Below are 27835 nucleotides of genomic sequence, written 5' to 3'. Positions count from 1 at the left end.
ATGTCAAACTATCTGCAGTTGTTAATGTCAAACTATCTGCAGTTGTTAATGTCAAACTATCTGCTCTTGTTAATGTCAAACTATCTGCTGTTGTTAATGTCAAACTATCTGCTCTTGTTAATGTCAAACTATCTGCTGTTGTTAATGTCAAACTATCTGCTGTTGTTAATGTCAAACTATCTGCTGTTGTTAATGTCAAACTATCTGCTGTTGTTAATGTCAAACTATCTGTTGTTGTTAATGCTTATCACATAAACATCCCTACAGAAGTATGAACAGTATGGAATGTTCAATAGCACCGTAATTTACTAGACAGTCTAGCTGCTAGCACATTACTTTAGTTACACAACTGGGCAGTTTACAAAGTTACACAATGTAACTAATTAATTAGTTACACAATGTAGCACATTAATTAGTTACACAATGTAGTGAATCAATTAGTTACACATTGTAGCCCATCAATTAGTTACACATTGTAATATTACTTGCTGAAGAAAAACTAAAACACCAATCAACACTGCATGTTGGCCTATACAATTTCAATGACACAAAACTTCAGTTTACATTTTTGTTTCACTTAAAACAACAATCAATTATAATTGAACCTTAATTTAAGGTAATTCAAGACAAAATCCAGTTCTCTACAAGACCACCTTAAGTGAAGGTATTTTAATACAACATCCAGTACGGTTGGGCATAGTGCTGACCACACTATCTCTTTATATTTGTCAAGGAAACAGAAACAAGTAAACTCCACTTGCCCTATAGACCGTCAGGTTTGAAAAGGGAACTTTTCTTTACTACCAGTACTCTACAAGAGTGCCTTAAGAGAAGGTACTGTAATACAACATCCAGTACTCTACAAGACTTACAATCATTTATTCCTGACAAATCATCTTAAAAGTTTGGACCAGAATCTGAAGCAATCAACTCCATGTCAGCACTTTGTTTACTGAGTTTTTCTGTCCATAAAGTTCTTGATCAAATAGAGAGAGGTCTTGTTGGGGTACACACATCAGCCATCAGCTGGGGTAAGATGTTGGGTGATCTCCCACATAAACCAACACGTAAGCCCACACGTAAGCCCACACATAAGCCCCCACATAAACCCACACATAAGCCCACACATAAACCCCCACATAAGCCCCCACATAAGCCCACACATAAACCCCCACATAAGCTCTGTGTAGGAAGTCTATTGATCCCCCACATAAGCCCACACATAAACCCCCACATAAGCCCACACATAAACCCCCACATCAACTCTGTGTAAGAAGTCTATTGATCCCCCATGTAAGCCCACACATAAACCCCCACATAAGCCCACACATAAACCCCCACATAAGCCCACACATAAACCCCCACATAAGCCCACACATAAACCCCCACATAAGCCCACACATAAACCCCCACATAAACCCCCACATAAGCCCACACATAAACCCCCACATAAACCCCCACATCAGCTCTGTGTAGGAAGTCAATTGATCCCCCACATAAGCCCACACATAAACCCCCACATTAGCCCACACATAAGCCCACACATAGGCCCACACATAAACCCACACATAAACTCCCACGTAAACCCCCACATCAGCTCTGGGTAAGAAGTCTATTGATCCCCCTCAGTATAGACGGCATGCTGGTGTTGTTTAGATGCCACCTGTAACAAAAGCAGATTGTGGTCAACAGCAGGTTAGGCCAACAAAGCCAGCAGTCAGGATTATGTTGACCACTGTCAGGATTATGTTGACCACTGTCAGGATTATGTTGACCACTGTCATGTCAGGATTATGTTGACCACTGTCATGTCAGGATTATTTTGTCGGCAAAGCAAGCAGACATATATATATCAGAAAAGTTTTTGACTTACTTGGCCGTATACATTTCTTGATTAGGACTGAGAATCATTGATGCAGAACTGTAAAATTTCAAGTGAACTTACAAAAAAAGTTTTTAAATTGTTTTTAAAATTGTGAAAGAGAGAAGATAACTTAAATCTGAATGTTGGAAAAGCAAAATGTTCTCAGGGTTCTTTAAAACTTACTCAGGGTTCTTTAAAACTTTCTCAGGGTTCTTTAAAACTTACTCAGGGTTCTTTAAAACTTACTCAGGGTTCTTTAAAACTTACTCAGGGTTCTTAAAAAATTACTCAGGTTTCTTTAAAACTTACTCAGGTTTCTTTAAAACTTACTCAGGTTCTTTAAAACTTACTTAGGTTTCTTTAAAACTTACTCAGGATTCTTTAAAACTTACTCAGGTTCTTTAAAACTTACTTAGGTTTCTTTAAAACTTACTCATGATTCTTTAAAACTTACTCAGGATTCTTTAAAACTTACTCAGGTTTCTTTAAAACTTACTCAGGGTTCTTTAAAACTTACTTAGGTTTCTTTAAAACTTACTCAGGATTCTTTAAAACTTACTCAGGATTCTTTAAGATGGAAATAAGAGAGGTTGCCCTGTGCATCAAAAACTCTTTAGTGAAAGGCTTGAGCAGTACCAGGCTTTGTTGTTTGGATATTTTGGTCAGACACAGGATGGCCCTAGGGATGAGGTCATGACTTCTAGAGGCCAACTGAAACATGGCCAACACACATTGCATGGGAGGTGATACATTGGGGGAACATTAAGTTAATTTTGTAATGTTTTATCCGAAACACAAAAATTAGTATCAAATTGTTTAAACTTTAGTTTACTTAACTAACAGAAGAGTATACTGAACTTATGAAAGTGTTTTGAAATAGAAAAACAAAAGATGATTTGCAGTGTTTCAATAGAAATGTACAAATTTAGAGCACTTTACTATTTCATAGCAAGACTTCAATTTAAACATTATCTAATAAGGGAGATAACTGTAAAACAAAATGGGAAAAGTAATAAAACTAAACTAATATAAAAACTTTAAAATAATAACATTTTTTAATGCTATATAAGCAAAAAAATACAACTACTTTCTTTCTAAAGATCTAATGGTAAAAATGTTTGTCAATAAAATGCACTTTTTTATTATTATGCGCAAACCACGCTTTTTTGTAATATTATACTGGATTTTAATATTTTCTACTTATAATAATTAGGAATTTTAAAAGATATTTAAAGGTTTTAGTAACAATCAGTTATATATTAATTGTCTCCATTTCATTTCGTTAATTACGTTAATTAAATCCGTTCCAACATGACTCAAATATTTACTTAAAAACCACACCAGTATCTTTCAATCTATCTCTGAATGACAATTATCTTTCAATCACATCTCTAAATGACAATTATCTTTCAAGCTATCTCTAAATGACAATTATCTTTCAATCTTTAAATCATATCTCTAAATGACAATTATCTGGCTCTTATTAATGTCTGTGGTCAGTTGTCACATATGAAACTACCCAGGTCAGTTGTCACATATGAAACTACCTAGGTCAGTTGTCACATATGACTAAAAGTCATGTGGTCAGTTGTCACAAATGAAACTACCTAGGAACACCTGTCATCTCAGAGGCGTGACATATTGAGGATTGCTCAATCACATTATTTCCCCTGCTGTAATCTTTAAATTCATTTTATTAACTAATTTCATATCTATTCAGATATTCTTGCATTGTCAGGGGAAACCATTTGATGTAGCAAGAATAAAATCTCTGCAATAGAATTGAGTCTAAACTGAGGTACAAGATTTGGCCCCAAACCCACCCATCCAACCACCAACACACAGACACTGTGACCTACATAGCAGCTAGTATATCTTCCAGCTATATGTAAACATTTATAAACTGCCATGCCCTACTATTTCATTAGTGAGTACTGCTACTAAATATTTACAAAACCTCCAGGTGGGAGAATCACCTGACCTTACCTTGGTCAGCTACTAAATATTTACAAAACCTCCAGGTGGGAGAATCACCTGACCTTACCTTGGTCAGCTACTAAATATTTACAAAACCTCCAGGTGGGAGAATCACCTGACCTTACCTTGGTCAGCTACTAAATATTTACAAAACCTCCAGGTGGGAGAATCACCTGACCTTACCTTGGTCAGCTACTAAATATTTACAAAACCTCCAGGTGAGAGAATCACCTGACCTTACCTTGGTCAGCTACTAAATATTTACAAAACCTCCAGGTGGGAGAATCACCTGACCTTACCTTGGTCAGCTACTAAATATTTACAAAACCTCCAGGTGGGAGAATCACCTGACCTTACCTTGGTCAGCTACTAAATATTTACAAAACCTCCAGGTGAGAGAATCACCTGACCTTACCTTGGTCAGCTACTAAATATTTACAAAACCTCCAGGTGGGAGAATCACCTGACCTTACCTTGGTCAGCTACTAAATATTTACAAAACCTCCAGGTGGGAGAATCACCTGACCTTACCTTGGTCAGCTACTAAATATTTACAAAACCTCCAGGTGGGAGAATCACCTGACCTTACCTTGGTCAGCTACTAAATATTTACAAAACCTCCAGGTGAGAGAATCACCTGACCTTACCTTGGTCAGCTACTAAATATTTACAAAACCTCCAGGTGGGAGAATCACCTGACCTTACCTTGGTCAGCTACTAAATATTTACAAAACCTCCAGGTGGGAGAATCACCTGACCTTACCTTGGTCAGCTACTAAATATTTACAAAACCTCCAGGTGGGAGAATCACCTGACCTTACCTTGGTCAGTGCTGACATTAATGTCGATACTATTTTTGGAATGCTGCTGTCATGATCCGGGCTAGTCAGGTGACCCAAAAGTTCATAGGTCACAACTTCCAGGCACTCGTAGTACTTGCCTATGACATCTGAAGTGCAGTCAGGTGTGTGCATGAGTGAGCTGTACTCACCCACTGCGTAGATCTGGAGTGGGAATAGAACACAACCATCACTCACCAGTCAGAAGGTCATTCTTCTTAACTTCACTGAACATAGCTTTTCTCCGTTGAACATTTAAAAAATATTTTGATTGTTAGTCTAGTATTTCTCAGCTTGGAGTAAAAATGGTGTTTGTAAAAAATGGAGTATGTATTGAAAAAAAATGTATTTGTAAAAAATTATGTTTGTAAAAAATGTATAAAAGAAAGTAAAACAAAAAAAAATGTAATAGAGTCCTTGCAAACACGTGACCTAAATCACGTGATACCTACGCCCGCCGCCACAGTGGTGTACATCAGACGTAAACACAATCAGCTGTTTGCCAGCGCTGGACGTGTTCACCAGCGATGGACGTGTTCACCGTATGTAAAGAATCGCGCCCGCGGAAAAATATGTTAAAAAACTTGAACTCTTAGGAATTGAAGATCCTTATACAGTTATTGACAGTTTCGTGGATAATATAAATATGTGGCCGAAATTTCTAAATAAAAATACTGTTAGTAATACCGTTTGCGTTTAGAGTTTAAGTAGACGAAGCTGATCAAATGCAGTAAGAGGTTATCTACTGTAGCAAACGTGAGACCACTTAACTCCTACAAAACCCACACTACAACGGCTAATATAATCCATGGGTAATAACCAATCTGGATAGCATGTTATACAATTTAAGACCCTTATAATCCAGCAGGGAAGTAATCAGACACATTAATACTGACGTTCAACTCTCATAATGGCTGCCCCCACCTGTATCTAGCCCACAATAAAACCAAAGAGGAGTCTGCCCTGCCCTCCCCTGAAAATGTCTCACCTCCGTGATACCCAGCCCCACAGAGATAGTATTTCTTATATAATTTTGACCCTCAGGGCCCAGCAGGGAGAACAAAGGGGAAAGTCCCACTGCTCTCCCCTCAACACTTCTCACCTCGGTGTCATGTTATGTCATTTATAGCACACACGGCTTATCAGGGGAAAGCATTAAGGCATTAAGAATCTTAACTCTGGACAGCTACACACTAGTATACTAGCTACACACTAGGTGCCTACTGTAAACTACTAGACTGTAGGCCCTATGTAGACCTGCAATTGTATCAATTGTAGACTGGGTCCATTGTTATTATTCTAAATCATCTCACTTATAATGTTTCTAGCTTGATTTGTTTCTTTTATAAACAGTGGATTTAAAAAAAAAATTAGCCTAATCATTAACCAAATAATAATAATGTGGTTATTTGTTGTTGGCTGGTATGATCTAGATTGTACTACTAGGCTACAAAAACTTAGTAGACCAATTACTAGATATGAATTTGAATTTAATTAAACTCAGTCCAGTATCAGATACATATTGCTGTAAAAAGACAACAAAGTAATTTAATTTATTAAAGCCTTCTACTACAATAATATCAACTACATGCTTGTATAAAGTTTTTACAATTTAATATAAGTAGCAGATTCTAGATCTAAGTCTAGTCATATAGGCCTAATCTATTTCAATTTCAGAAAATTTCGTTTGCTAAAAAATGATTAGATAATAGAGCGAGATTTTAGATCTTAGAGACAATTAAATGCTTTATTAGGCCTATTATGACTACTTTTGATTTATTATGGGTGTATTTTGAATCGAATGTAGATCTAAAGTAATTAAATTTAAGTAAAGAAGTAGATTCTAGATTCTATGTCTACCCAGCGGAGCCAGGTATTAGGCCTACTATTAGATCTTATTATTCTTATTAGCCTATTACTTTTGACTTTGTCTTTTACTATTAGTATTTGTGAAGGTCGAGCATATTTGTTTTATTAATAGTTATCTTTTATAATTAAAATGAAGTTTATTATTTTACTGTCCTTACATGAAACAAAGTATCGAGAACTGCATTTGATCAGATTCGGCTACTTTAACTCTAAACGCAAACAGTATTACTAACAGTATTTTTATTTAGAAATTTTGTCCACATATTTATTTATACGAAACTGTCAATAACAGTATAAGGATCTTCAATTCCTAAGAGTTCAAGTTTTTTAACGTATTTTTCCTTTTCCGCGGGTGCGGTTCTTTACATACGGTGAACACGTCCAACGCTGGTGAACACGTCCAGCGCTGGCGAACAGCTGATTGTGTTTACGTCTTGTGTACACCACTGTGGCGGCGGGCGTAGGTATCACGAACGGACGTGACGTCATATGAAAGAACTCTATAGCTGCCAGTGTGTAAGGTGGGTAAACAACTCACTCACCAGATTAGCATAAATGTCAAGCCGACCTGCCAAGTTGGCTGTAGTGTGAAGGAACTCTGCCATCTCACACTGCTGGTGTACCACTATCTCTGGGAACTTTCCACACAGCTCAACCAACTCCTCCGCAAATATCCTAAACACAAGGGGCATCTTAACATTCTAGACACATGGGGCATCTTAACATTCTAGACACATGGGGCATCTTAACATTCTAGACACAAGGGGCATCTTAACATTCTAGACACATGGGGCATCTTAACATTCTAGACACAAGGGGCATCTTAACATTCTAGACACATGGGGCATCTTAACATTCTAGACACATGGGGCATCTTAACATTCTAGACACATGGGGCATCTTAACATTCTAGACACATGGGGCATCTTAACATTCTAGACACCATGGGTATCTTAACACTTTAGACACAATGGGCATTTTAACACTTTAAACACAATAAGTATTTTAACACTGTAGACACAATGGGCATTTTAACAGTCTAGACACAATGGATACTTTAATATTCTGTTGGGCAAATATCCTAGAAATAATGTGTATTTTAACATTCTATTTAAAATATTTGGTTTTTTTATCATCAAATTTTTTAAAACAATGCCTACCACAAAAAATATACATTATTTACAATTTTTAATTTTTAATTTAATAATTTAATTTTGTAAGAATTACGTAATTTTTTTTCTTTTGACCTATTGAACTTGTAAAAAGTGAAAAGAGAGAAAGCTTGTGAAACAGGTGAAACAACTGCATGTATCTCACCTGTGTACATCCTCTATCAGCTCAGGTATGCTGTAAATGATTCCAGATCTCTCAAGAATAACAGGAATCAAAAGTCCAATGAATGCTGGGTCTTCACTGGTCTGGACAGATTTAAACCAAATTCTGTAGAAACATGCACAGTGAGTTAAATAGTTAGGCTCTCTTAATTAATTTTATTCTAGTACATTTTAACCCATTTATTGCCACATCTAGAATGATTCAAACCTATTCCTTGCCAGTTTTTAAATGTTTAACCCATACATTGCCATATCTAAAATGTTTAACCCATATATTACTAGCTTTAGAATACAGAATGTAGAGTGTTTAACCCCTACATTACCAGATCTAGAATACAGAATATAGAATGTTTTACCCATAAATTACCAGCTCTAGAATACAGAATGTTTTACCTGAGTAATATGGGGACCAGCTGACTGCAGACCATGACACGCGTGCTGCCCTGACAGTCTTTTAGTACAGAGTGTAGACTTGACAGTCTGGTATAGAATGGACAAGTTAGTGTAGACTTGACAGTCTGGTATAGATTGGACAAGTTAGTGTAGACTTGACAGTCTGGTATAGAATGGACAAGTTAGTGTAGACTTGACAGTCTGGTATAGAATGGACAAGTTAGTGTAGACTTGACAGTCTGGTATAGATTGGACAAGTTAGTGTAGACTTGACAGTCTGGTATAGATTGGACAAGTTAGTGTAGACTTGACAGTCTGGTATAGATTGGACAAGTTAGTGTAGACTTGACAGTCTGGTATAGATTGGACAAGTTAGTGTAGACTTGACAGTCTGGTATAGAATGGACAAGTTAGTGTAGACTTGACAGTCTGGTATAGATTGGACAAGTTAGTGTAGACTTGACAGTCTGGTATAGATTGGACAAGTTAGTGTAGACTTGACAGTCTGGTATAGAATGGACAAGTTAGTGTAGACTTGACAGTCTGGTATAGATTGGACAACTTAGTGTAGACTTGACAGTCTGGTACAGATTGGACAAGTTAGTGTAGACTTGACAGTCTGGTACAGATTGGACAAGTTAGTGTAGACTTGACAGTCTGGTATAGATTGGACAAGTTAGTGTAGACTTGACAGTCTGGTACGAATTGGACAAGTTAGTGTAGACTTGACAGTCTGGTATAGATTGGACAACTTAGTGTAGACTTGACAGTCTGGTACAGATTGGACAAGTTAGTGTAGACTTGACAGTCTGGTACAGATTGGACAAGTTAGTGTAGACTTGACAGTCTGGTATAGATTGGACAAGTTAGTGTAGACTTGACAGTCTGGTACAAATTGGACAAGTTAGTGTAGACTTGACAGTCTGGTACAAATTGGACAAGTTAGTGTAGACTTGACAGTCTGGTATAGAGTGTAGACTTGACAGTCTGGTACAGATTGGACAAGTTAGTGTAGACTTGACAGTCTGGTATAGAGTGTAGACTTGACAGTCTTTAAGTACAGGGTGTAGACTTGACAGTCTGGTACAGATTGGACAAGTTAGTGTAGACTTGACAGTCTGGTAGAGATTGGACAAGTTAGTGTAGACTTGACAGTCTTTAAGTACAGGGTGTAGACTTGACAGTCTGGTACAGATTGGACAAGTTAGTGTAGACTTGACAGTCTGGTAGAGATTGGACAAGTTAGTGTAGACTTGACAGTCTTTAAGTACAGGGTGTAGACTTAACAGTCTGGTAGAGATTGGACAAGTTAGTGTAGACTTGACAGTCTGGTAGAGATTGGACAAGTTAGTGTAGACTTGACAGTCTTTAAGTACAGGGTGTAGACTTGACAGTCTGGTATATCAAGGATTAGGTAGAGGGCCCTGTATCAGGGATGGGGTAGAGGGCCCTGTATCAGGGATGGGGTAGAGGGCCCTGTATCAGGGATGGGGTAGAGGGCCCTGTATCAGGGATGGGGTAGAGGGCCCTGTATCAGGGATGGGGTAGAGGGCCCTGTATCAGGGATGGGGTAGAGGGCCCTGTATCAGGGATGGGGTAGAGGGCCCTGTATCAGGGATGGGGTAGAGGGTCCTGCATCAGGGATGGGGTAGAGGGCCCTGTATCAGGGATGGGGTAGAGGGTCCTGCATCAGGGATGGGGTAGAGGGCCCTGTATCAGGGATGGGGTAGAGGGCCCTGCATCAGGGATGGGGTAGAGGGCCCTGCATCACAGATAGGGTAGTGGACTTTGTCCATGATACCATTTGTCCTAAATATACCTTTTGTCTGTGAGATTATTTTTCCTTGAGATTATTTGTCTGTGAGATATTTTGACTGGGATATTTTGTCAGAGATCATTTTTCCTGAGAACATTTGTCATGGAACCATAAGACAACAGAGACATGAGACACACCTGTCAATGGTATCACCTTGACCACTCTCACTGCGCGTGATGTAATTAAACAAAGGCCTAAACCGTGGACTGTTAAAGGCATCAACAGAATTACTTGGCTCAACATCAATTGGGGTTGTGGATGGCTCCAGCTTTTTCACTTTCTCCATCACTTCTAAGGCTGCTGTCATGCAGGGTAGGTCTAGCAGTAAGTGAAATATCTGGGGACAAAAGGTCCAGTAGTAAGTGAAATATCTGGGAACAAAAGGTCCAGTAATAAATGAAATATTTGGGGACAAAAGGTCAGTAGTAAGTGAAATATCTGGGGACAAAAGGTCCAGTAGTAAGTGAAATATCTGGGGACAAAAGGTCCAGCAGTACATGAAATATCTGGGGAAAAAAGGTCCAGCAGTAAGTGAAATATCTGGGAACAAAAGGTCCAGTAATAAATGAAATATCTGGGGACAAAAGGTCAGTAGTAAGTGAAATATCTGGGGACAAAAGGTCCAGTAATAAATGAAATATTTGGGGACAAAAGGTCAGTAGTAAGTGAAATATCTGGGGACAAAAGGTCCAGTAGTAAGTGAAATATCTGGGGACAAAAGGTCCAGCAGTACATGAAATATCTGGGGAAAAAAGGTCCAGCAGTAAGTGAAATATCTGGGAACAAAAGGTCCAGTAATAAATGAAATATCTGGGGACAAAAGGTCCAGCAGTACATGAAATATCTGGGGACAAAAGGTCCAGTAGTAAGTGAAATATCTGGGGACAAAAGGTCCAGCAGTACATGAAATATCTGGGGAAAAAAGGTCCAGCAGTAAGTGAAATATCTGGGAACAAAAGGTCCAGTAATAAATGAAATATCTGGGGACAAAAGGTCCAGCAGTACATGAAATATCTGGGGACAAAAGGTCCAGTAGTAAGTGAAATATCTGGGGACAAAAGGTCCAGCAGTACATGAAATATCTGGGGAAAAAAGGTCCAGTAGTAAGTGAAATATCTGGGGACAAAAGGTCCAGCAGTACATGAAATATCTGGGGAAAAAAGGTCCAGTAGTAAGTGAAATATCTGGGGACAAAAGGTCTAGTAGTAAGTGAAATATCTGGGAACAAAAGGTCCAGTAATAAATGAAATATCTGGGGAAAAAAGGTCCAGCAGTACATGAAATATCTGGGGAAAAAAGGTCCTGTAGTAAGTGAAATATCTGGGGACAAAAGGTCTAGTAGTAAGTTAAATATCTGGGAACAAAAGGTCCAGTAATAAATGAAATATCTGGGGAAAAAAGGTCCAGCAGTACATGAAATATCTGGGGACAAAAGGTCCAGTAGTAAGTGAAATATCTGGGGACAAAAGGTCCAGCAGTAAGTGAAATATCTGGGGAAAAAAGGTCCAGTAGTAAGTGAAATATCTGGGGACAAAAGGTCCAGCAGTACATGAAATATCTGGGGAAAAAAGGTCCAGTAGTAAGTGAAATATCTGGGGACAAAAGGTCTAGTAGTAAGTGAAATATCTGGGAACAAAAGGTCCAGTAATAAATGAAATATCTGGGGAAAAAAGGTCCAGCAGTACATGAAATATCTGGGGAAAAAAGGTCCTGTAGTAAGTGAAATATCTGGGGACAAAAGGTCTAGTAGTAAGTGAAATATCTGGGAACAAAAGGTCCAGTAATAAATGAAATATCTGGGGAAAAAAGGTCCAGCAGTACATGAAATATCTGGGGACAAAAGGTCCAGTAGTAAGTGAAATATCTGGGGACAAAAGGTCCAGTAGTAAGTGAAATATCTGAGGACTGTAAACAAGCTGATTTGAGTTTATATAAACTGACAGCCAAAGAATTTGATGTATACTGACAGATATAGTAACAGCCGCCTGTGACTATGAAGTGCGCCTATTGTTAGAAGAAAATCTATTTTTAGAACAAAACATGAGTGTATGTAAACAATGGTAAAAAAAAAAAACTAACCTCGATGGAGGTGTCCCAGTTCATCATTGCAGGCAGGATCATTGTAAACTCATTCATAAAAAGTCTTGGGTGCCATGCCAAGATCTGTGCCAAAAATAAAGTGCCGGTTCATACAAAGATGTTTTTCTAATCACAGCCAATGTACCTGGGTGTTTTTGGCCCATCAACATTCAGACTGCATGTGTCATCCGAACAACCTTGAGTTTAATTTCCCCCACCCCCACATGTCATATGCATATCATTATCATCTCACATGTCATATACATCTCACGTACTCAACACAAGGCTCTACTGATGTAATACAGGTAGATGTAGGAACTTACTGTAGACACTCTAAAATGCTTTTGAACACACACAAAATGGAAAGAAAATCTAGTCATATTCTTATATTGTTGCAGACCTTTATATAATGAAAAGTACAATTACTTTCTAAATTCACAACATCATAAAAGTTAAAAAACTGGTCCCAGTTCTTGGGATATTTCACACCTAGTTAATATCAAATTTGTAAACAAAAACAATGAATTCACCTAAAAGCACTGACTGAACTAGATGTTTTTTTTAAACCAAGGAACTCCTCTAAAAGCACTGATTGAACTGATTCAAAGAACAGATGTATTAGGAGGAGGTAAAAGCTTCAGTGTTTACTGTATTTGTTTATCAAATGATTGTTTCCTTCAGGCAGTTTATGCCCAGGTTTGGCTGTCAGAACCTCACATGCACCTCCATTGTATTTAACTGATGCACAGTAAAAAGGGAAACATTTTTAGAAATTGTAAATACACTTATAAAACTAGTTTATGTAAGAGGGGATAGAGCTCACTTTAATATGGGCCCCGGGCAACTAAGGGTACGGGGTGTGTCCATATGCACATATCTGACAGAACAGTTACATAAATCATCACAACTGTTTGTCTCCTAAGGAATTAGTCTGTGTGTGACTGGTATTTGGAGGCGTGGATAAGATATTCTGTGTTCTTGGGTGGTGACACAAAGGTTTAGTGACCACTGTGTTGTATATTGACCATATGATGGTGACACAAAGATTTAGTGACCACTGTGTTGTATATTGACCATAGGATGGTGACACAAAGGTTTAGTGACCATAGGATGGTGACACAAAGGTTTAGTGACCATAGGATGGTGACACAAAGGTTTAGTGACCACTGTGTTGTATATTGACCATATGATGGTGACACAAAGATTTAGTGACCACTGTGTTGTATATTGACCATAGGATGGTGACACAAAGGTTTAGTGACCATAGGATGGTGACACAAAGGTTTAGTAACCACTGTGTTGTATTTTGGCCATAGGATGGTGACACAAAGGTTTAGTGACCATAGGATGGTGACACAAAGATTTAGTAACCACTGTGTTGTATTTTGGCCATAGGATGGTGACACAAAGGTTTAGTGACCATAGGTTGGTAACACAATGGTTTAGTGACCACTGTGTTTTATATTGGCCATAGGATGGTGACACAAAGGTTTAGTGACCATAGGATGGTAACACAATGGTTTAGTGACCACTGTGTTGTATATTGACCATAGGATGGTGACACAAAGGTTTAGTGACCATGGGATGGTGACACAAAGGTTTAGTGACCATAGGATGGTGACACAAAGGTTTAGTGACCATAGGATGGTGACACAAAGGTTAAGTGACCATAGGATGGTGACACAAAGGTTTAGTGACCATAGGATGGTGACACAAAGGTTTAGTGACCATAGGATGGTGACACAAAGGTTAAGTGACCATAGGATGGTGACACAAAGGTTTAGTGACCACTGTGTTGTATATAGGATGGTGACACAAAGGTTTAGTGACCACTGTGTTGTATATAGGATGGTGACACAAAGGTTTAGTGACCATAGGATGGTGACACAAAGGTTTAGTGACCATAGGATGGTGACACAAAGGTTAAGTGACCATAGGATGGTGACACAAAGGTTAAGTGACCATAGGATGGTGACACAAAGGTTTAGTGACCATAGGTTGGTGACACAAAGGTTTAGTGACCATAGGATGGTGACACAAAGGTTTAGTGACCACTGTGTTGTATATTGGCCATAAGATGGTGACACAAAGGTTTAGTGACCATAGGATGGTGACACAAAGGTTAAGTGACCATAGGATGGTGACACAAAGGTTTAATGATCATAGGTTGGTGACACAATGGTTTAGTGACCATAGGATGGTGACACAAAGGTTTAGTGACCACTGTGTTGTATATTGGCCATAAGATGGTGACACAAAGGTTTAGTGACCACTGTGTTGTATATAGGATGGTGACACAAAGGTTTAGTGACCACTGTGTTGTATATTGGATGGTGACACAAAGGTTTAGTGACCACTGTGTTGTATATAGGATGGTGACACAAAGGTTTAGTGACCACTGTGTTGTATATTGGATGGTGACACAAAGGTTTAGTGACCACTGTGTTGTATATAGGATGGTGACACAAAGGTTTAGTGACCACTGTGTTGTATATTGGATGGTGACACAAAGGTTTAGTGACCACTTTGTTGTATATAGGATGGTGACACAAAGGTTTAGTGACCACTGTGTTGTATATTGGATGGTGACACAAAGGTTAAGTGACCACTGTGTTGTATATAGGATGGTGACACAAAGGTTTAGTGACCACTGTGTTGTATATTGGATGGTGACACAAAGATTTAGTGACCACTGTGTTGTATATAGGATGGTGACACAAAGGTTTAGTGACCACTGTGTTGTATATTGGATGGTGACACAAAAGTTTAGTGACCACTGTGTTGTATATTGGATGGTGACACAAAGGTTTAGTGACCACTGTGTTGTATATTGGATGGTGACACAAAGGTTTAGTGACCACTGTGTTGTATATTGGATGGTGACACAAAGGTTTAGTGACCACTGTGTTGTATATAGGATGGTGACACAAAGGTTTAGTGACCACTGTGTTGTATATTGGCCATAAGATGGTGACACAAAGGTTTAGTGACCATTGTGTTGTATATAGGATGGTGACACAAAGGTTTAGTGACCACTGTGTTGTATATTGGATGGTGACACAAAGGTTTAGTGACCACTGTGTTGTATATAGGATGGTGACACAAAGGTTTAGTGACCACTGTGTTGTATATTGGCCATAAGATGGTGACACAAAGGTTTAGTGACCACTGTGTTGTATATAGGATGGTGACACAAAGGTTTAGTGACCACTGTGTTGTATATTGGCCATTAAAGCTTTCCAAATGTTCCTTTAACCTTAGGTTGTTTTTTTTTTTTAAAAAGCAGTTGAATGAAAAAAAAAAGACTAGAGTTTATAATATCCAGGGGTGCCACTCATTTTCTAAGTGAATCCTGAAAATGAATCCCAAAATTTTACCAATCCTGAAACTAAAATTTGAAATTTTTGAAACCCTGAAACTTAATTTCGCGCAGAATTTCAAAATAAAATGGACTATTATTTCATTATTTTTTGAGACATTTGATTCATATTATGTTCAATTTACATTCCTTTAAAATGGATTTATTTTCTTTGTAACAAGCTTGAAATAAAAATTAATCTTTAAAGGATTGTGCTTACAACAAAATTAGTTTACAATGTTAGTCCCACCCATCTCTAGGCCTACCCCATAATGTGCTATTGTAGACCCCCCCCCCCCTCCCAGCCAGCTTTTATAACATTACTGTATTTAATTTTTGAGAACTTCCTAGCTTGATTTAAAGTGTGTAGTCAGCCAATTGCTAACCTCTATGTCTTGTTATTGAATAATAAGCGCACTATATGCAGACCCCTAATAAGATTGTCACTGTATTAAAATACAGGGTTGACTTACTGTAGCTATTCAAGGCTTTAATTATTAACAGCCACAACAAAAACCTAAAACCCTGTTTTCCCAATCAACCACCAATGGGGTCATCCATAAATGATCTCACGCTTTTTGACGATTATTACCTCCCACCTCCCCTCGGTCACATATCTGTCACAAAAAGCCAGACCCCGCCCTCTAAAATGACGTCACACCTCAGCCTACACCCCCCCCCACCCCTAAAAATTGCAGTCGAATTTTTCTTAAAATACGATATTTTCCAAAAATCTTGTCTGACCTCTGTCAACATAGAGTATTTTAATCAATTCCTATTACACTTTATTGAAACAATATTCTAAAACGCGAAATAACGGCTGAAATTCGTTTTCTAACATAGCTTTTGGATAATGCAAAAGTGTGATGTCACACCATCTGAACCTCTCCCCCTCATGACAAAATTACGAACCCCCCTCCCCTTACGAGTGTGACGTCATTTATGAACGACCCCACTATTGATATACATGATGACGTGAAGAAATATTGTGGGTTTTAAGTCCATATCGCGGAATAACAGAATTAAGTTAATTTTAAAAATAATTTTAGAAGTAACTACGCTAGTAATACTCATGTCAGAGATGTAGCCGCCCGACTAAGTGAAAAGCTGATTTTTTTTTACAAGCGGTTGGGAGGGGGCAGTGATAGCGGCTATTTTCTCAGACACGGTACTTCAAGGTTTTTTAAACATTTCAATGACGTTTTACCAAAGTAAAAAAAAAAACAATTAGATGTAGACCCTGCTAGATTGTGTAACTAAATTATAGCAGGCCTACATATTTTGTTTAATGATATAAAACGATGCAGTTCTAGTTTTTTTTCTTGAATCTAGAAGTAGGCCCTTATTAAAAATAACCACGTTAAAATTAAACAGCGCTTGTACTTGTAGAACTGCCTTGACCGAGAGACACGACTCAGACTGTGCTTGCGTGGTCTCGTGACGTAGGTCTTACGGTCAGCGCGACCTTGAAGAAGCGGGTAAGAGGTGGTAAAAATACATAAAATAGTCCTTCAAATAGTTTTTTTCTTTTCTTTTGGTAATACCAAATACAAAAAAAAATGATTTTTTTTTTGATCGGAGCAAAATCTTTCGGTTTCTTTTTTTTTTTAAAGACCATCGGCGATGCTAGTGAGCTTGATCTAGTACTTGTAGGCTTTAGTTGTTTTTATTACACAGCCTAGCGGTATCCCATTGATGACATCACGTAAATAATGCGAGTTTTACCCCCAACCCATATCGTCATAAATAGCCAGACAACCACACCACGAATGACATCAAAAAGTTTCGTCTACAGCCTCACCCATCTGATACAGCTGATTTTTATTTGGTCCTTGGCGCACGCGTGAGATTGTTGCTGACGTCATTTACTATTCATTTTTTTCGGAAAAGGCCATTAGCGGGAGTGTTGACGATAAAAACGATTTTTACAATGCCAAAATTTTCAAGCTTAAAACGATCTAAATTTTTTTAAAAATGCAAACCCGGAAATTTTCAAACTCAAATCTTGCGAATCCGGAAAGGGAAAAAAATATGATTCTCGAATCCGGAAATCCGGGATATCCCGGAAAAGTGGCACCCCTGAATATCTCTACAGGACTCTTTGCTTGTATGGTAATGTCCATCTGGCTCATGGTATAAGACAATTTTAGCTCAATAAACTAATTGATGAATGAAAGCATTAACTATCTATGCTACTATGAATTCAATGTTTTAATATTGATAAAATAACAAATGTTCATGTCTCAACTTTACAGTGTGAAAAAAGCAATTTTAAAGTTGCTGTATGATGAACAAGTTTAAAGTTGCTGTATCATGAACAAGTTTAAAGTTGCTGTATGATGAACAAGTTTAAAATTGCTGTATGATGAACAAGTTTAAAGTTGCTGTATGATGAACAAGTTTAAAGTTGCTGTATGATGAACAAGTTTAAAGTTGCTGTATGATGAACAAGTTTAAAGTTGCTGTATGATGAACAAGTTTAAAGTTGCTGTATGATGAACAAGTTTAAAGTTGCTGTATGATGAACAAGTTTAAAGTTGCTGTATGATGAACAAGTTTAAAGTTGCTGTATGATGAACAAGTTTAAAGTGCTGTATGATGAACTAGTTTAAAGTTGCTGTATGATGAACAAGTTTAAAGTTGCTGTATGATGAACAAGTTTAAAGTTGCTGTATGATGAACAAGTTTAAAGTGCTGTATGATGAACAAGTTTAAAGTTGCTGTATGATGAACAAGTTTAAAGTTGCTGTATGATGAACAAGTTTAAAGTTGCTGTATGATGAACAAGTTTAAAGTTGCTGTATGATGAACAAGTTTAAAGTGCTGTATGATGAACAAGTTTAAAGTTGCTGTATGATGTTTCTATGCTGGAAGTAAAGGTTTGTACAAGTATATGACAAAAGTTACCTTAAACAAATTAGGAAAGAAAGCTGTGAGTATATTAGTTGTGTCAGCCAGCTCAGATAGGTTGGAGTAGAGAAACTCTACTGCATCGTACACCAGACCTTGGTCCTTGAACTGGGCCGAGATGATCGTGGAAAAAAAGTGGCGAAATGTCTCACGAGGGTCATGGACAACAGTGGAACCTGTGGACAATAAGATGGACATTTTCATCATTTAGTGCTGGACAATAAGATGGACATTTACATCATTTAGTGCTGGACAACAGGATGGACATTTACATCATCTAGTGCTGGACAATATGGTGGACATTTACATCATTTAGTGCTGGACAATAAGATGGACATTTACATCATTTAGTGCTGGACAACAGGATGGACATTTACATCATCTAGTGCTGGACAATAAGGTAAACATTTACATCATTTAGTGCTGGACAATAAGGTAAACATTTACATCATTTAGTGCTGGACAACAGGATGGACATTTACATCATTTAGTGCTGGACAATATGATGGACATTTACATCATCTAGTGCTGGACAATAAGGTAAACATTTACATCATTTAGTGCTGGACAATAAGATGGACATTTACATCATTTAGTGCTGGACAACAGGATGGACATATACATCATTTAGTGCTGGACAATAAGATGGACATTTACATCATCTAGTGCTGGACAATAAGGTAAACATTTACATCATTTAGTGCTGGACAATAAGATGGACATTTACATCATTTAGTGCTGGACAACAGGATGGACATTTACATCATCTAGTGCTGGACAATAAGGTAAACATTTACATCATTTAGTGCTGGACAATAAGGTAGACATTTACATCATTTAGTGCTGGAAAACAAGATGGACATTTACATCATTTAGTGCTGGACAATAAGATGGACATTTACATCATTTAGTGCTGGACAATAAGGTAAACATTTACATCATTTAGTGCTGGACAATAAGGTAGACATTTACATCATTTAGTGCTGGAAAACAAGATGGACATTTACATCATTTAGTCCTGGACAATAAGATGGACATTTACATCATTTAGTGCTGGACAATAAGGTAAACATTTACATAATTTAGTGCTGGACAATAAGGTAGACATTTACATCATTTAGTGCTGGAAAACAAGATGGACATTTACATCATCTAGTGCTGGACAATAAGGTAAACATTTACATCATTTAGTGCTGGACAATAAGATGGACATTTACATCATTTAGTCCTAGACAATAAGGTAAACATTTACATCATTTAGTGTTGGACAACAGGATGGACATATACATCATTTAGTGCAGGACAATAAGATGGACATTTACATCATCTAGTGCTGGACAATAAGGTAAACATTTACATCATTTAGTGCTGGAAAACAAGATGGACATTTACATCATCTAGTCCTAGACAATAAGATGGACATTTACATCATTTAGTGCTGGACAATAGGATGGACATTTTCATCATTTAGTCCTAGACAATAAGTTGGACATTTACATCATTTAGTGCTGGACAACAAGATGGACATTTACCTATGCCCAACACTTAAGGAAGCAAGAGAATATTTAACATCTTACTTTAAAAATTGTGAACAAGCAATTAATAATGGATCAATGTTTAATTAATTGAACAAAATGAACCCTTAAAAGTTACTATAATAGACAATTATGTATGCTTATTTTAATTTTAAAGTTAAAATAGCATTATGGGTAGATTTATCATACCTATATTTCAATGAATTTAAAATGTTTTTTTTTACTAAAAATCAAATTGCTTACTGTGGTGAAAATAAAATTTTAAGATATAAATGAGAGCAGGGGAGGGGAGACAATCCTGGATTAGCCGTGAGTTGAGCCTCTTTAACTCCTGGAACACATGAGCCGTTTGACCTTTGTCTAAAGTACAGACCATGTCTAAAACTTGGACAGCCTCTATTAGACACTGGAACAGAAAACATGAACATGTACTTCAAACCCTGAGAACAAAAACTCAGCATAACAGATGAAGCTAATGCTGTAAGGATTTAATACTCAAGTGGAAAAACATGAAACCTTAAATTTCAACAACAAGTTTTGTTTTAACACATCTTAAACTGAAGTTTTATATTCTTTGATTATATATCAGTATACAGTAGTTTAAAAATTAAAATTCCATTAAATTATGTCACCTTTTTTTAAATGTCTTTGTGTCACACATTTTTTGCCATCTGGTCAAAGTATTACCATTCAATAAAATGTTTTGTTATTAAAATGATCTGACAACTTAAGAAAAATTTTTTCACAGAAAAAAAAACTTACTGCAGCTTGAAGCTCTACGTCTGACTGGACTTTGGCCTCTGATGGAAAGAGAAAAAAACATTTCTTTACACTAAATTTTGTTTCACTAGCAATATGTCAACTATAGTTTTAGGATGGTTTATATTGTTCCACGATATCAACTTGTTAGAATCTTGATATTAAATATTTGTATTTGGTACTTAAAAACTTAACCAAGTCAAACATGGTGAATTGTCCCTCAAACCATTCAAGGTAGTTTACATTATTTTCCACTCAATGGAATAAAACTGGATATACAAAACAGGCCATATGTCTGCCAGGTGGGTGCAAATCAGGTGTCTATAGGCGGCCAGGTGCCCAGAATTTTTAAAGGCATTTTTCTTGGGGGGGGGGGGGGAGGAGGCACTTGAAACTTCCAGTAGGAGAGGGAAAGGCAACAATGGTTGAAGTATACATTTTCTATATCAATTTAATTTTGTTTTTCTATTTTGTTCTGTGAGGGTGAGGAGGATACAGCCCACCTGCAGAGATGCTTAAAGAAACACAGCAGGTGTCTATTGACCAGGTGTCTATAGACCAGGTATCTAGACACCAGGTGCCTACAGAACAGGTGTCTATAGACCAGGTGCCTATAAACTAAGTGTCTATTGGCCACATGTGCATAGACTAGATGTCTACAGACCAGGTGTACATAAATGAAGTGTCTATAGACCAGGTCCCTGTATACCATATGTCTCTCTACATGGGCCACATATCTATAGACTAGGTGTCTATAGACCAGGTCCCTGTATACCATATGTCTCTCTACATGGGCCACATATCTATAGACTAGGTGTCTATTGACCAGGTCACTGTATACCACATGTCTCTCTACATGGGCCACATATCTATAGACTAGGTGTCTATTGACCAGGTCCCTGTATACCACATATCTAGTCACATGTCTAGCCACATGGACCAAATATCTAGCCATGTGGACCACATCTCTCCCCACTTGAACCACATCTCTCACCACATGGACCACATATCTAGCCACGTGGACCACATCTCTCCCCACGTGGACCACATATCTAGCCACGTAGACCACATCTCTCCCCACGTGGACCACATATCTAGCCACATGGACCACATCTCTCCCCACTTGGACCACATCTCTCACCACCTGGACCACATGTCTAGCCACTTGGACCACATATCTCTAGCCACTAGGACCACATGTCTAGCCACATGGACCACATATCTAGCCACTAGGACCACATATCTAGCCACTAGGACCACATGTCTAGCCACATGGACCACATATCTAGCCACTAGGACCACATATCTAGCCACTTGGACCACATATCTAGCCACATGTACCACATATCTAGCCACATGGACCACATATCTAGCCACTAGGACCACATATCTAGCCACTTGGACCACATATCTAGCCACTAGGACCACATGTCTAGCCACATGGACCACATATCTAGCCACTAGGACCACATATCTAGCCACTTGGACCACATATCTAGCCACATGGACCACATATCTAGCCACATGGACCACATATCTAGCCACTTGGACCACATCTCTCACCACATGGACCACATGTCTAGCCACATGGACCACATATCTAGCCACTAGGACCACATATCTAGCCACTAGGACCACATATCTAGCCACTAGGACCACATATCTAGCCACATGGACCACATATCTAGCCACATGGACCACATATCTAGCCACATGGACCACATATCTAGCCACTAGGACCACATATCTAGCCACTTGGACCACATATCTAGCCACATGGACCACATATCTAGCCACATGGACCACATATCTAGCCACATGGACCACATATCTAGCCACATGGACCACATATCTAGCCACATGGACCACATATCTAGCCACATGGACCACATATCTAGCCACATGGACCACATATCTAGCCACTAGGACCACATATCTAGCCACATGGACCACATATCTAGCCACTAGGACCACATATCTAGCCACATGGACCACATATCTAGCCACATGGACCACATATCTAGCCACATGGACCACATATCTAGCCACATGGACCACATATCTAGCCACTAGGACCACATATCTAGCCACATGGACCACATATCTAGCCACATGGACCACATATCTAGCCACTAGGACCACATATCTAGCCACTAGGACCACATGTCTAGCCACATGGACCACATGTCTAGCCACTTGGACCACATATCTAGCCACTAGGACCACATGTCTAGTCACTCACTTCTCTCACTCTGCTCCAGCACCCTGAGACAGTAGTCCACAGACTTGGGAACCAGAGCACCAACCACCTTCTGTATGATGACCTCAGTGTCTGGGCTCACACAGCTGGTCTCTGATACATCAGCCAGGCTGGAACTCACTCCCAGAATCCACTTGTACAAGCAGGAAAAGCTAAAGACATTGAGAAGCTGGTCCTCTGTGTAATATTGACCTATGAGAGAGTGAAAGACATTGAGAAGTTGGTCCTTTGTGTAATATTGACCTATGAGAGAGTGAAAGACATTGAGAAGCTGATCCTTTGTGTAATATTGACCTATGAGAGAGACAGTGAAAGACATTGAGAAGTTGGTCCTCTGTGTAATATTGACGTATGAGAGAGTGAAAGACATTGAGAAGTTAGTCCTTTGTATAATAGGTCAATATCTTTGTATAATAGGTCAATATTACAATGTCTTTCACTCTCTCATAGGTCAATATTACACAGAGGACCAACTTCTCAATGTCTTTCACTCTCTCATAGGTCAATATGAGAGAGTGAAAGACATTGAGAAGTTAGTCCTTTGTATAATATTGACCTATGAGAGAGTGAAAGACATTGAGAAGTTGGTCCTCTGTGTAATATTGACCTATGAGAGAGTGAAAGATTGAGAAGTTGGTCCTTTGTGTAATATTGACCTATGAGAGAGACAGTGAAAGACATTGAGAAGTTGGTCCTTTGTGTAATATTGACCTATGAGAGAGTGAAAGACATTGAGAAGTTGGTCCTTTGTGTAATATTGACCTATGAGAGAGACAGTGAAAGACATTGAGAAGCTGGTCCTTTGTGTAATATTGACCTATGAGAGAGTGAAAGACATTGAGAAGCTGGTCCTTTGTGTAATATTGACCTATGAAGGTTACTGTAAGTTACACGACAAAACAAATATCCTAGAAAAGTTTTTTCAAGGCAAACCTTTTAACTTTAAATAATCTTGATAGCAGGGTGCAATCAATCAGCCACTGACCTAAACTTAGCACAGTAAAAATGTTGGTGTTGGCTGTTCCATCTATTTCAGTCACGCTGTTCTCTTCATCTTTCCTAAATGGGTTCAATGTCCTGGGGTTTGGGGCCTGACACAGACTGGCAGAGCTGAGCCATTGGGACAGTTTTTTACTTGTGTCAGCTAAAACACCAGTCTGTACTGACTTGCCGTGAGCATAGGAAACTAGTGTCATCAGAAACAGACCAGATTTTTGTTTTTCAAAGTCTTGAGACTGCAGCCATCTGAAACAAGAGAAATGAAAGGAGGGGCTCATAACTCTTCTTACAAAAAAATTTTTTATTTTGCAGTTTCTAAAAAGTACAATCTTTAGTAGTAGATGGAGAAAATGGCAAATCAAACATTGGTTACTTTGATATAATCTTTAATAAATTGTATTATACATTTTAAATTACAAATAAAGGAACTTGAAAAGTTTTAAATTTGTAAATAAGAATTTTACTTATAACAAAGCAGAAAAGGCTAATGTTCAATGAGCACTTACTTGACAATGTCAGGTAATGAATTAAATATGCACTGAGAATGTATATCCTAAAATAAAAATATATTACAATTTACAATTATAAACATAATCCATATCTAAGTTGGACATATTAAATAATTTGAGAATTATTTAAGAAATTAAGATGATGAAAGTACACTTACTTGTAACAAGCTAAGGGTACCTAATTTAACATTAGTTTCTTCAAGACTGAAATTACAATGTAGACCATCAATTGGATTGTCCATGGGAAGTAACTCTGAAATGACCATCTGACAGAGCTGACATTTTGATCCTGTCCCTTGTCCTTTATGTTGGTTAGTTGTGCTCACAATATGAAGCATACTTTTTATCAGACTTGGTGGGATGCTGGTTGAAGGATATATAGTCTCTATTAAATGTATTGGCAAGTATATTTGAAAAACATTTTTTAAATGGGTAAACCTTTTGTTTTGGAAGAATCTACTATTTTATTTTTTATTCAATTTAAAAAAAAATGTCCACATTCATTAACTCTAACCACATTTATTAAATCATTCATCATTCACTAATAATTTCCTACTACCTCCTTTAACCTTAAGAACTCCCAGCCCCCACTATTCCAAAATATTTGAGTCACATGACTTCAAAATTAATGATACTAGAAATTATTCCAATTAATATTTACAGATAGCAACAAATAAGATAATACATGTATTGTTGAACAACAAATATTTTCTATTGCAGCATGAAGTCTCAATGTGGTCTGGGAGTCTGACTTTCATTTGAACATTCTCAACAATAACACTGCACTATAATTGTGCTTTGCACCCAGAACATAAATATAGCACCCAGAAAACAAGAGAATATTACTGTACCATGGCTCTGCGTTTATTTCTGATGCTTGTAAAATTATAAAGAGCTGCCTCAAAAGACTGGAGGCTTCAGATGACTTGTCTGGTTGGGTCAGTAACTCACTGATGGTTGTACATAAATTATCAATTTCTTCTTGAGTGGCTTCTCTATAAAAGTTTAGTTATTTTTCATTAAGATTTGTACAAAAGAGTTAATGAGAGAATATAAATTAGGTGACTTTTAAAATTCTTTTAACTGATAATACTGATTTGACCTAGGCAACTTTAAAGTAATAGGCTAAGAAACTAATAAATTAAATATAGAGTACACAACGCCTAACTTCTTAGGTTTTTTAGTGTTTAAAGTTTAATGTTAATAAACCGGGAGTGATCTCCCCTAAACATTCTCAAATATTCTTATATGACATTATCGGGGATGGCAACTCGGGATATAGACATGATTCTTAATCCATTTTTAATTACTTAAACTTCTTTTAAACTTTAGTAAAATGACTAAAAATTAATGAAGCTGTGTGGTCGAGTGGATATGTAGTGGCTGTCGTGCCAGATGTTGCTGGTTCAGGTCATCAAATGCCTTCATACCTTTTGCATTCATTATTTTATCCAAATATTTTGCCATTATCCATGAAAGGGTTACTTTCCTAAATTGTTATTCGGTTCTTACATGATTGCAGGCATATTTGTAGAAAAAAAGACAAGTCCCTTAGATTTTTTGCTAAGAGAAAAATACCTTGGGACAATTGAGATGGAAATTTGCATAAAAACTGATTAAAAAGGACCTGATATTTATTCTATGTGAATTTTAAAAGGTAATTGACAGTTGAAAAGCAATGTGAACACACATTAAACTGATGCATAATTAATATTATTTTTTTTTTTTAAATTACTATTATGCGCTAATTAATTTAGTTTAGATTTAGAGTGCCTAATTGATCCTCTATGTTACAGATCTAAGGAATGAATCTGATCTAAGGAATGAATCTAAAGTAAACTTAAACCATACTATTTTTTCTTATAAAATATAAAACAGAAAATAAATCGCTCTGCTCTCCTATGCCTCACTCTCCAGTCACAATAAATGCTTTTGTTATTGTAAGATATTATTCCCAGTTGTATTTTGCATGAAATAATAGCCGACTGGGAATAGACATGACGTTGGTCTTAAGTCTTAAAGCAGTTCAAGTTAGGAACATCATTTAGATCTATAATTAATAATAAGTTTTTAGTTTTAGGACTTTAAGTTTACCTATTCGCTCAACTCAGCCTATTTAATCATTTATCGTTTAATTTGACAATATAATCTAAGTCAATGCAACAAGCCCGCAGGTTGGTTGAGGCCAGTAGGGGGAACGTTCTGACCAGGATTCAAGATGATTCAAATATCGTCCCTAGATTTAGACTAGTCTAGTACTCTAGTCTAGAGTAACAGTTACAGGACAGTCAGTTACAATACAGATCAAGTTGACGGATGATCGAGAATAGGTTTCTTTCATTATGAAAACATTCAAAACAAATAAATAAAAATAAAATAATCATTCGGTCTCATTTCTAGATAATAGATCTAGAATCTAGATCTCAGATCTAGATCTAGAGATCTAGATCTAGAATATTCTAGAATCTTGTAATCTATCGTTTTGGGTACGTAAAATCGCCCGCGGCTATTAATGTACGAAAACGTTACCTCATTGTCAAGGCTTTAATAGAAGTGTATTGTGATATGTTTGTGTCAAATATTATAGATAAATGATTAATAAACCTAGATCAATGGCTAAATATATCAATATAGGCCAGAATTTAACTTTAAACAGCAGTGTCTGCGAGCAAGATTTCCTATATATTACTATATAAACAGCAGCCATTTGTAAAATAGAATGGCTTCCCCCTGAATCTCGCTATAAGTTTATAAAAATAAAACTTAAACAAGATGGCTGCTATAGTAAATGAGCATGGTTGCATCTGTTGTGAACATCGCTAGTCTTCATTTATTACTGAAAAGTTTTAATTCAATTGTTTAAAAATAGGTACATAAATGAAACAAGGAAACATTTTTGAATTTTTTAAAACATAAATCCTCATCAACATGTGAAATAGGCCTAATTATTAAAATTTAAGGAGTCACCTGTTTTTCACATTACAAGTCGCGGGCGATTTTACGTACCCAAAACGATAGATTACATAGAATCTACATCTAGAATTTTATAATGATTTATTTTATTTAGGCTATTTTTTTACTACAGAAGAAAAGTCAAAGAAGATTGTTCAGTATCGATAACTCTAGACTATAACTATAAGTCTATAGAATAGAGAGTATAGGCCCATTATCTAGCTAGATCTATGTTAATTTAGACAACTTGTTGAATCTAATGATAAGGTTTCGTAAATAAGTAGGCTTAATTCAATAATTCAATAATTCGTTGACTCACTTAGCCTTTTTCAATGTAGATTCGGCTAACTGAGGAGTCGCCATGTTCTCGTCATGAGATTGA

General features: G+C 37.3%; 1 protein-coding gene across 1 annotated transcript; it reads right to left on the bottom strand.

Annotated features, from left to right (window-relative positions):
* Positions 1–1553: 1553 nt before the first annotated feature.
* On the bottom strand, positions 1554–27835 carry LOC131938728 (AP-5 complex subunit zeta-1). Its single transcript, XM_059296867.1, has 18 exons — positions 27773–27835; positions 25353–25496; positions 24660–24864; positions 24499–24545; positions 23979–24238; positions 22976–23185; positions 20737–20774; positions 20218–20380; positions 18437–18615; positions 12172–12255; positions 10230–10429; positions 8277–8363; positions 7867–7989; positions 7092–7224; positions 4663–4845; positions 2424–2575; positions 1874–1921; positions 1554–1663 (listed from the first exon to the last, which is right to left on the bottom strand). Exons 1-18 carry the CDS (start codon positions 27814–27816, stop codon positions 1594–1596), a joined length of 2370 nt encoding a protein of 789 aa, XP_059152850.1. The 5' UTR covers positions 27817–27835; the 3' UTR covers positions 1554–1593.

Source organism: Physella acuta, unplaced genomic scaffold, assembly GCF_028476545.2.
Source record: "Physella acuta isolate Inbredline_101_S28 unplaced genomic scaffold, ASM2847654v3 ptg000256l, whole genome shotgun sequence".
Taxonomy (NCBI): domain Eukaryota; kingdom Metazoa; phylum Mollusca; class Gastropoda; family Physidae; genus Physella; species Physella acuta.
This window is presented reverse-complemented; position numbering and strand designations above follow the sequence as displayed.

Coding starts and splice junctions, on each gene's coding strand:
- LOC131938728 (XM_059296867.1), bottom strand. CDS start 27,816: ATGGCGACTCCTCAGTTAGCCGAATCTACATTGAAAAAGGCTAA. Junction 24,239..24,498: donor TCATTACCTGACATTGTCAA/GTAAGTGCTCAT, acceptor CTCTTGTTTCAG/ATGGCTGCAGTCTCAAGACT. Junction 8,364..10,229: donor CAAGGTGATACCATTGACAG/GTGTGTCTCATG, acceptor ATTCTATACCAG/ACTGTCAAGTCTACACTCTG.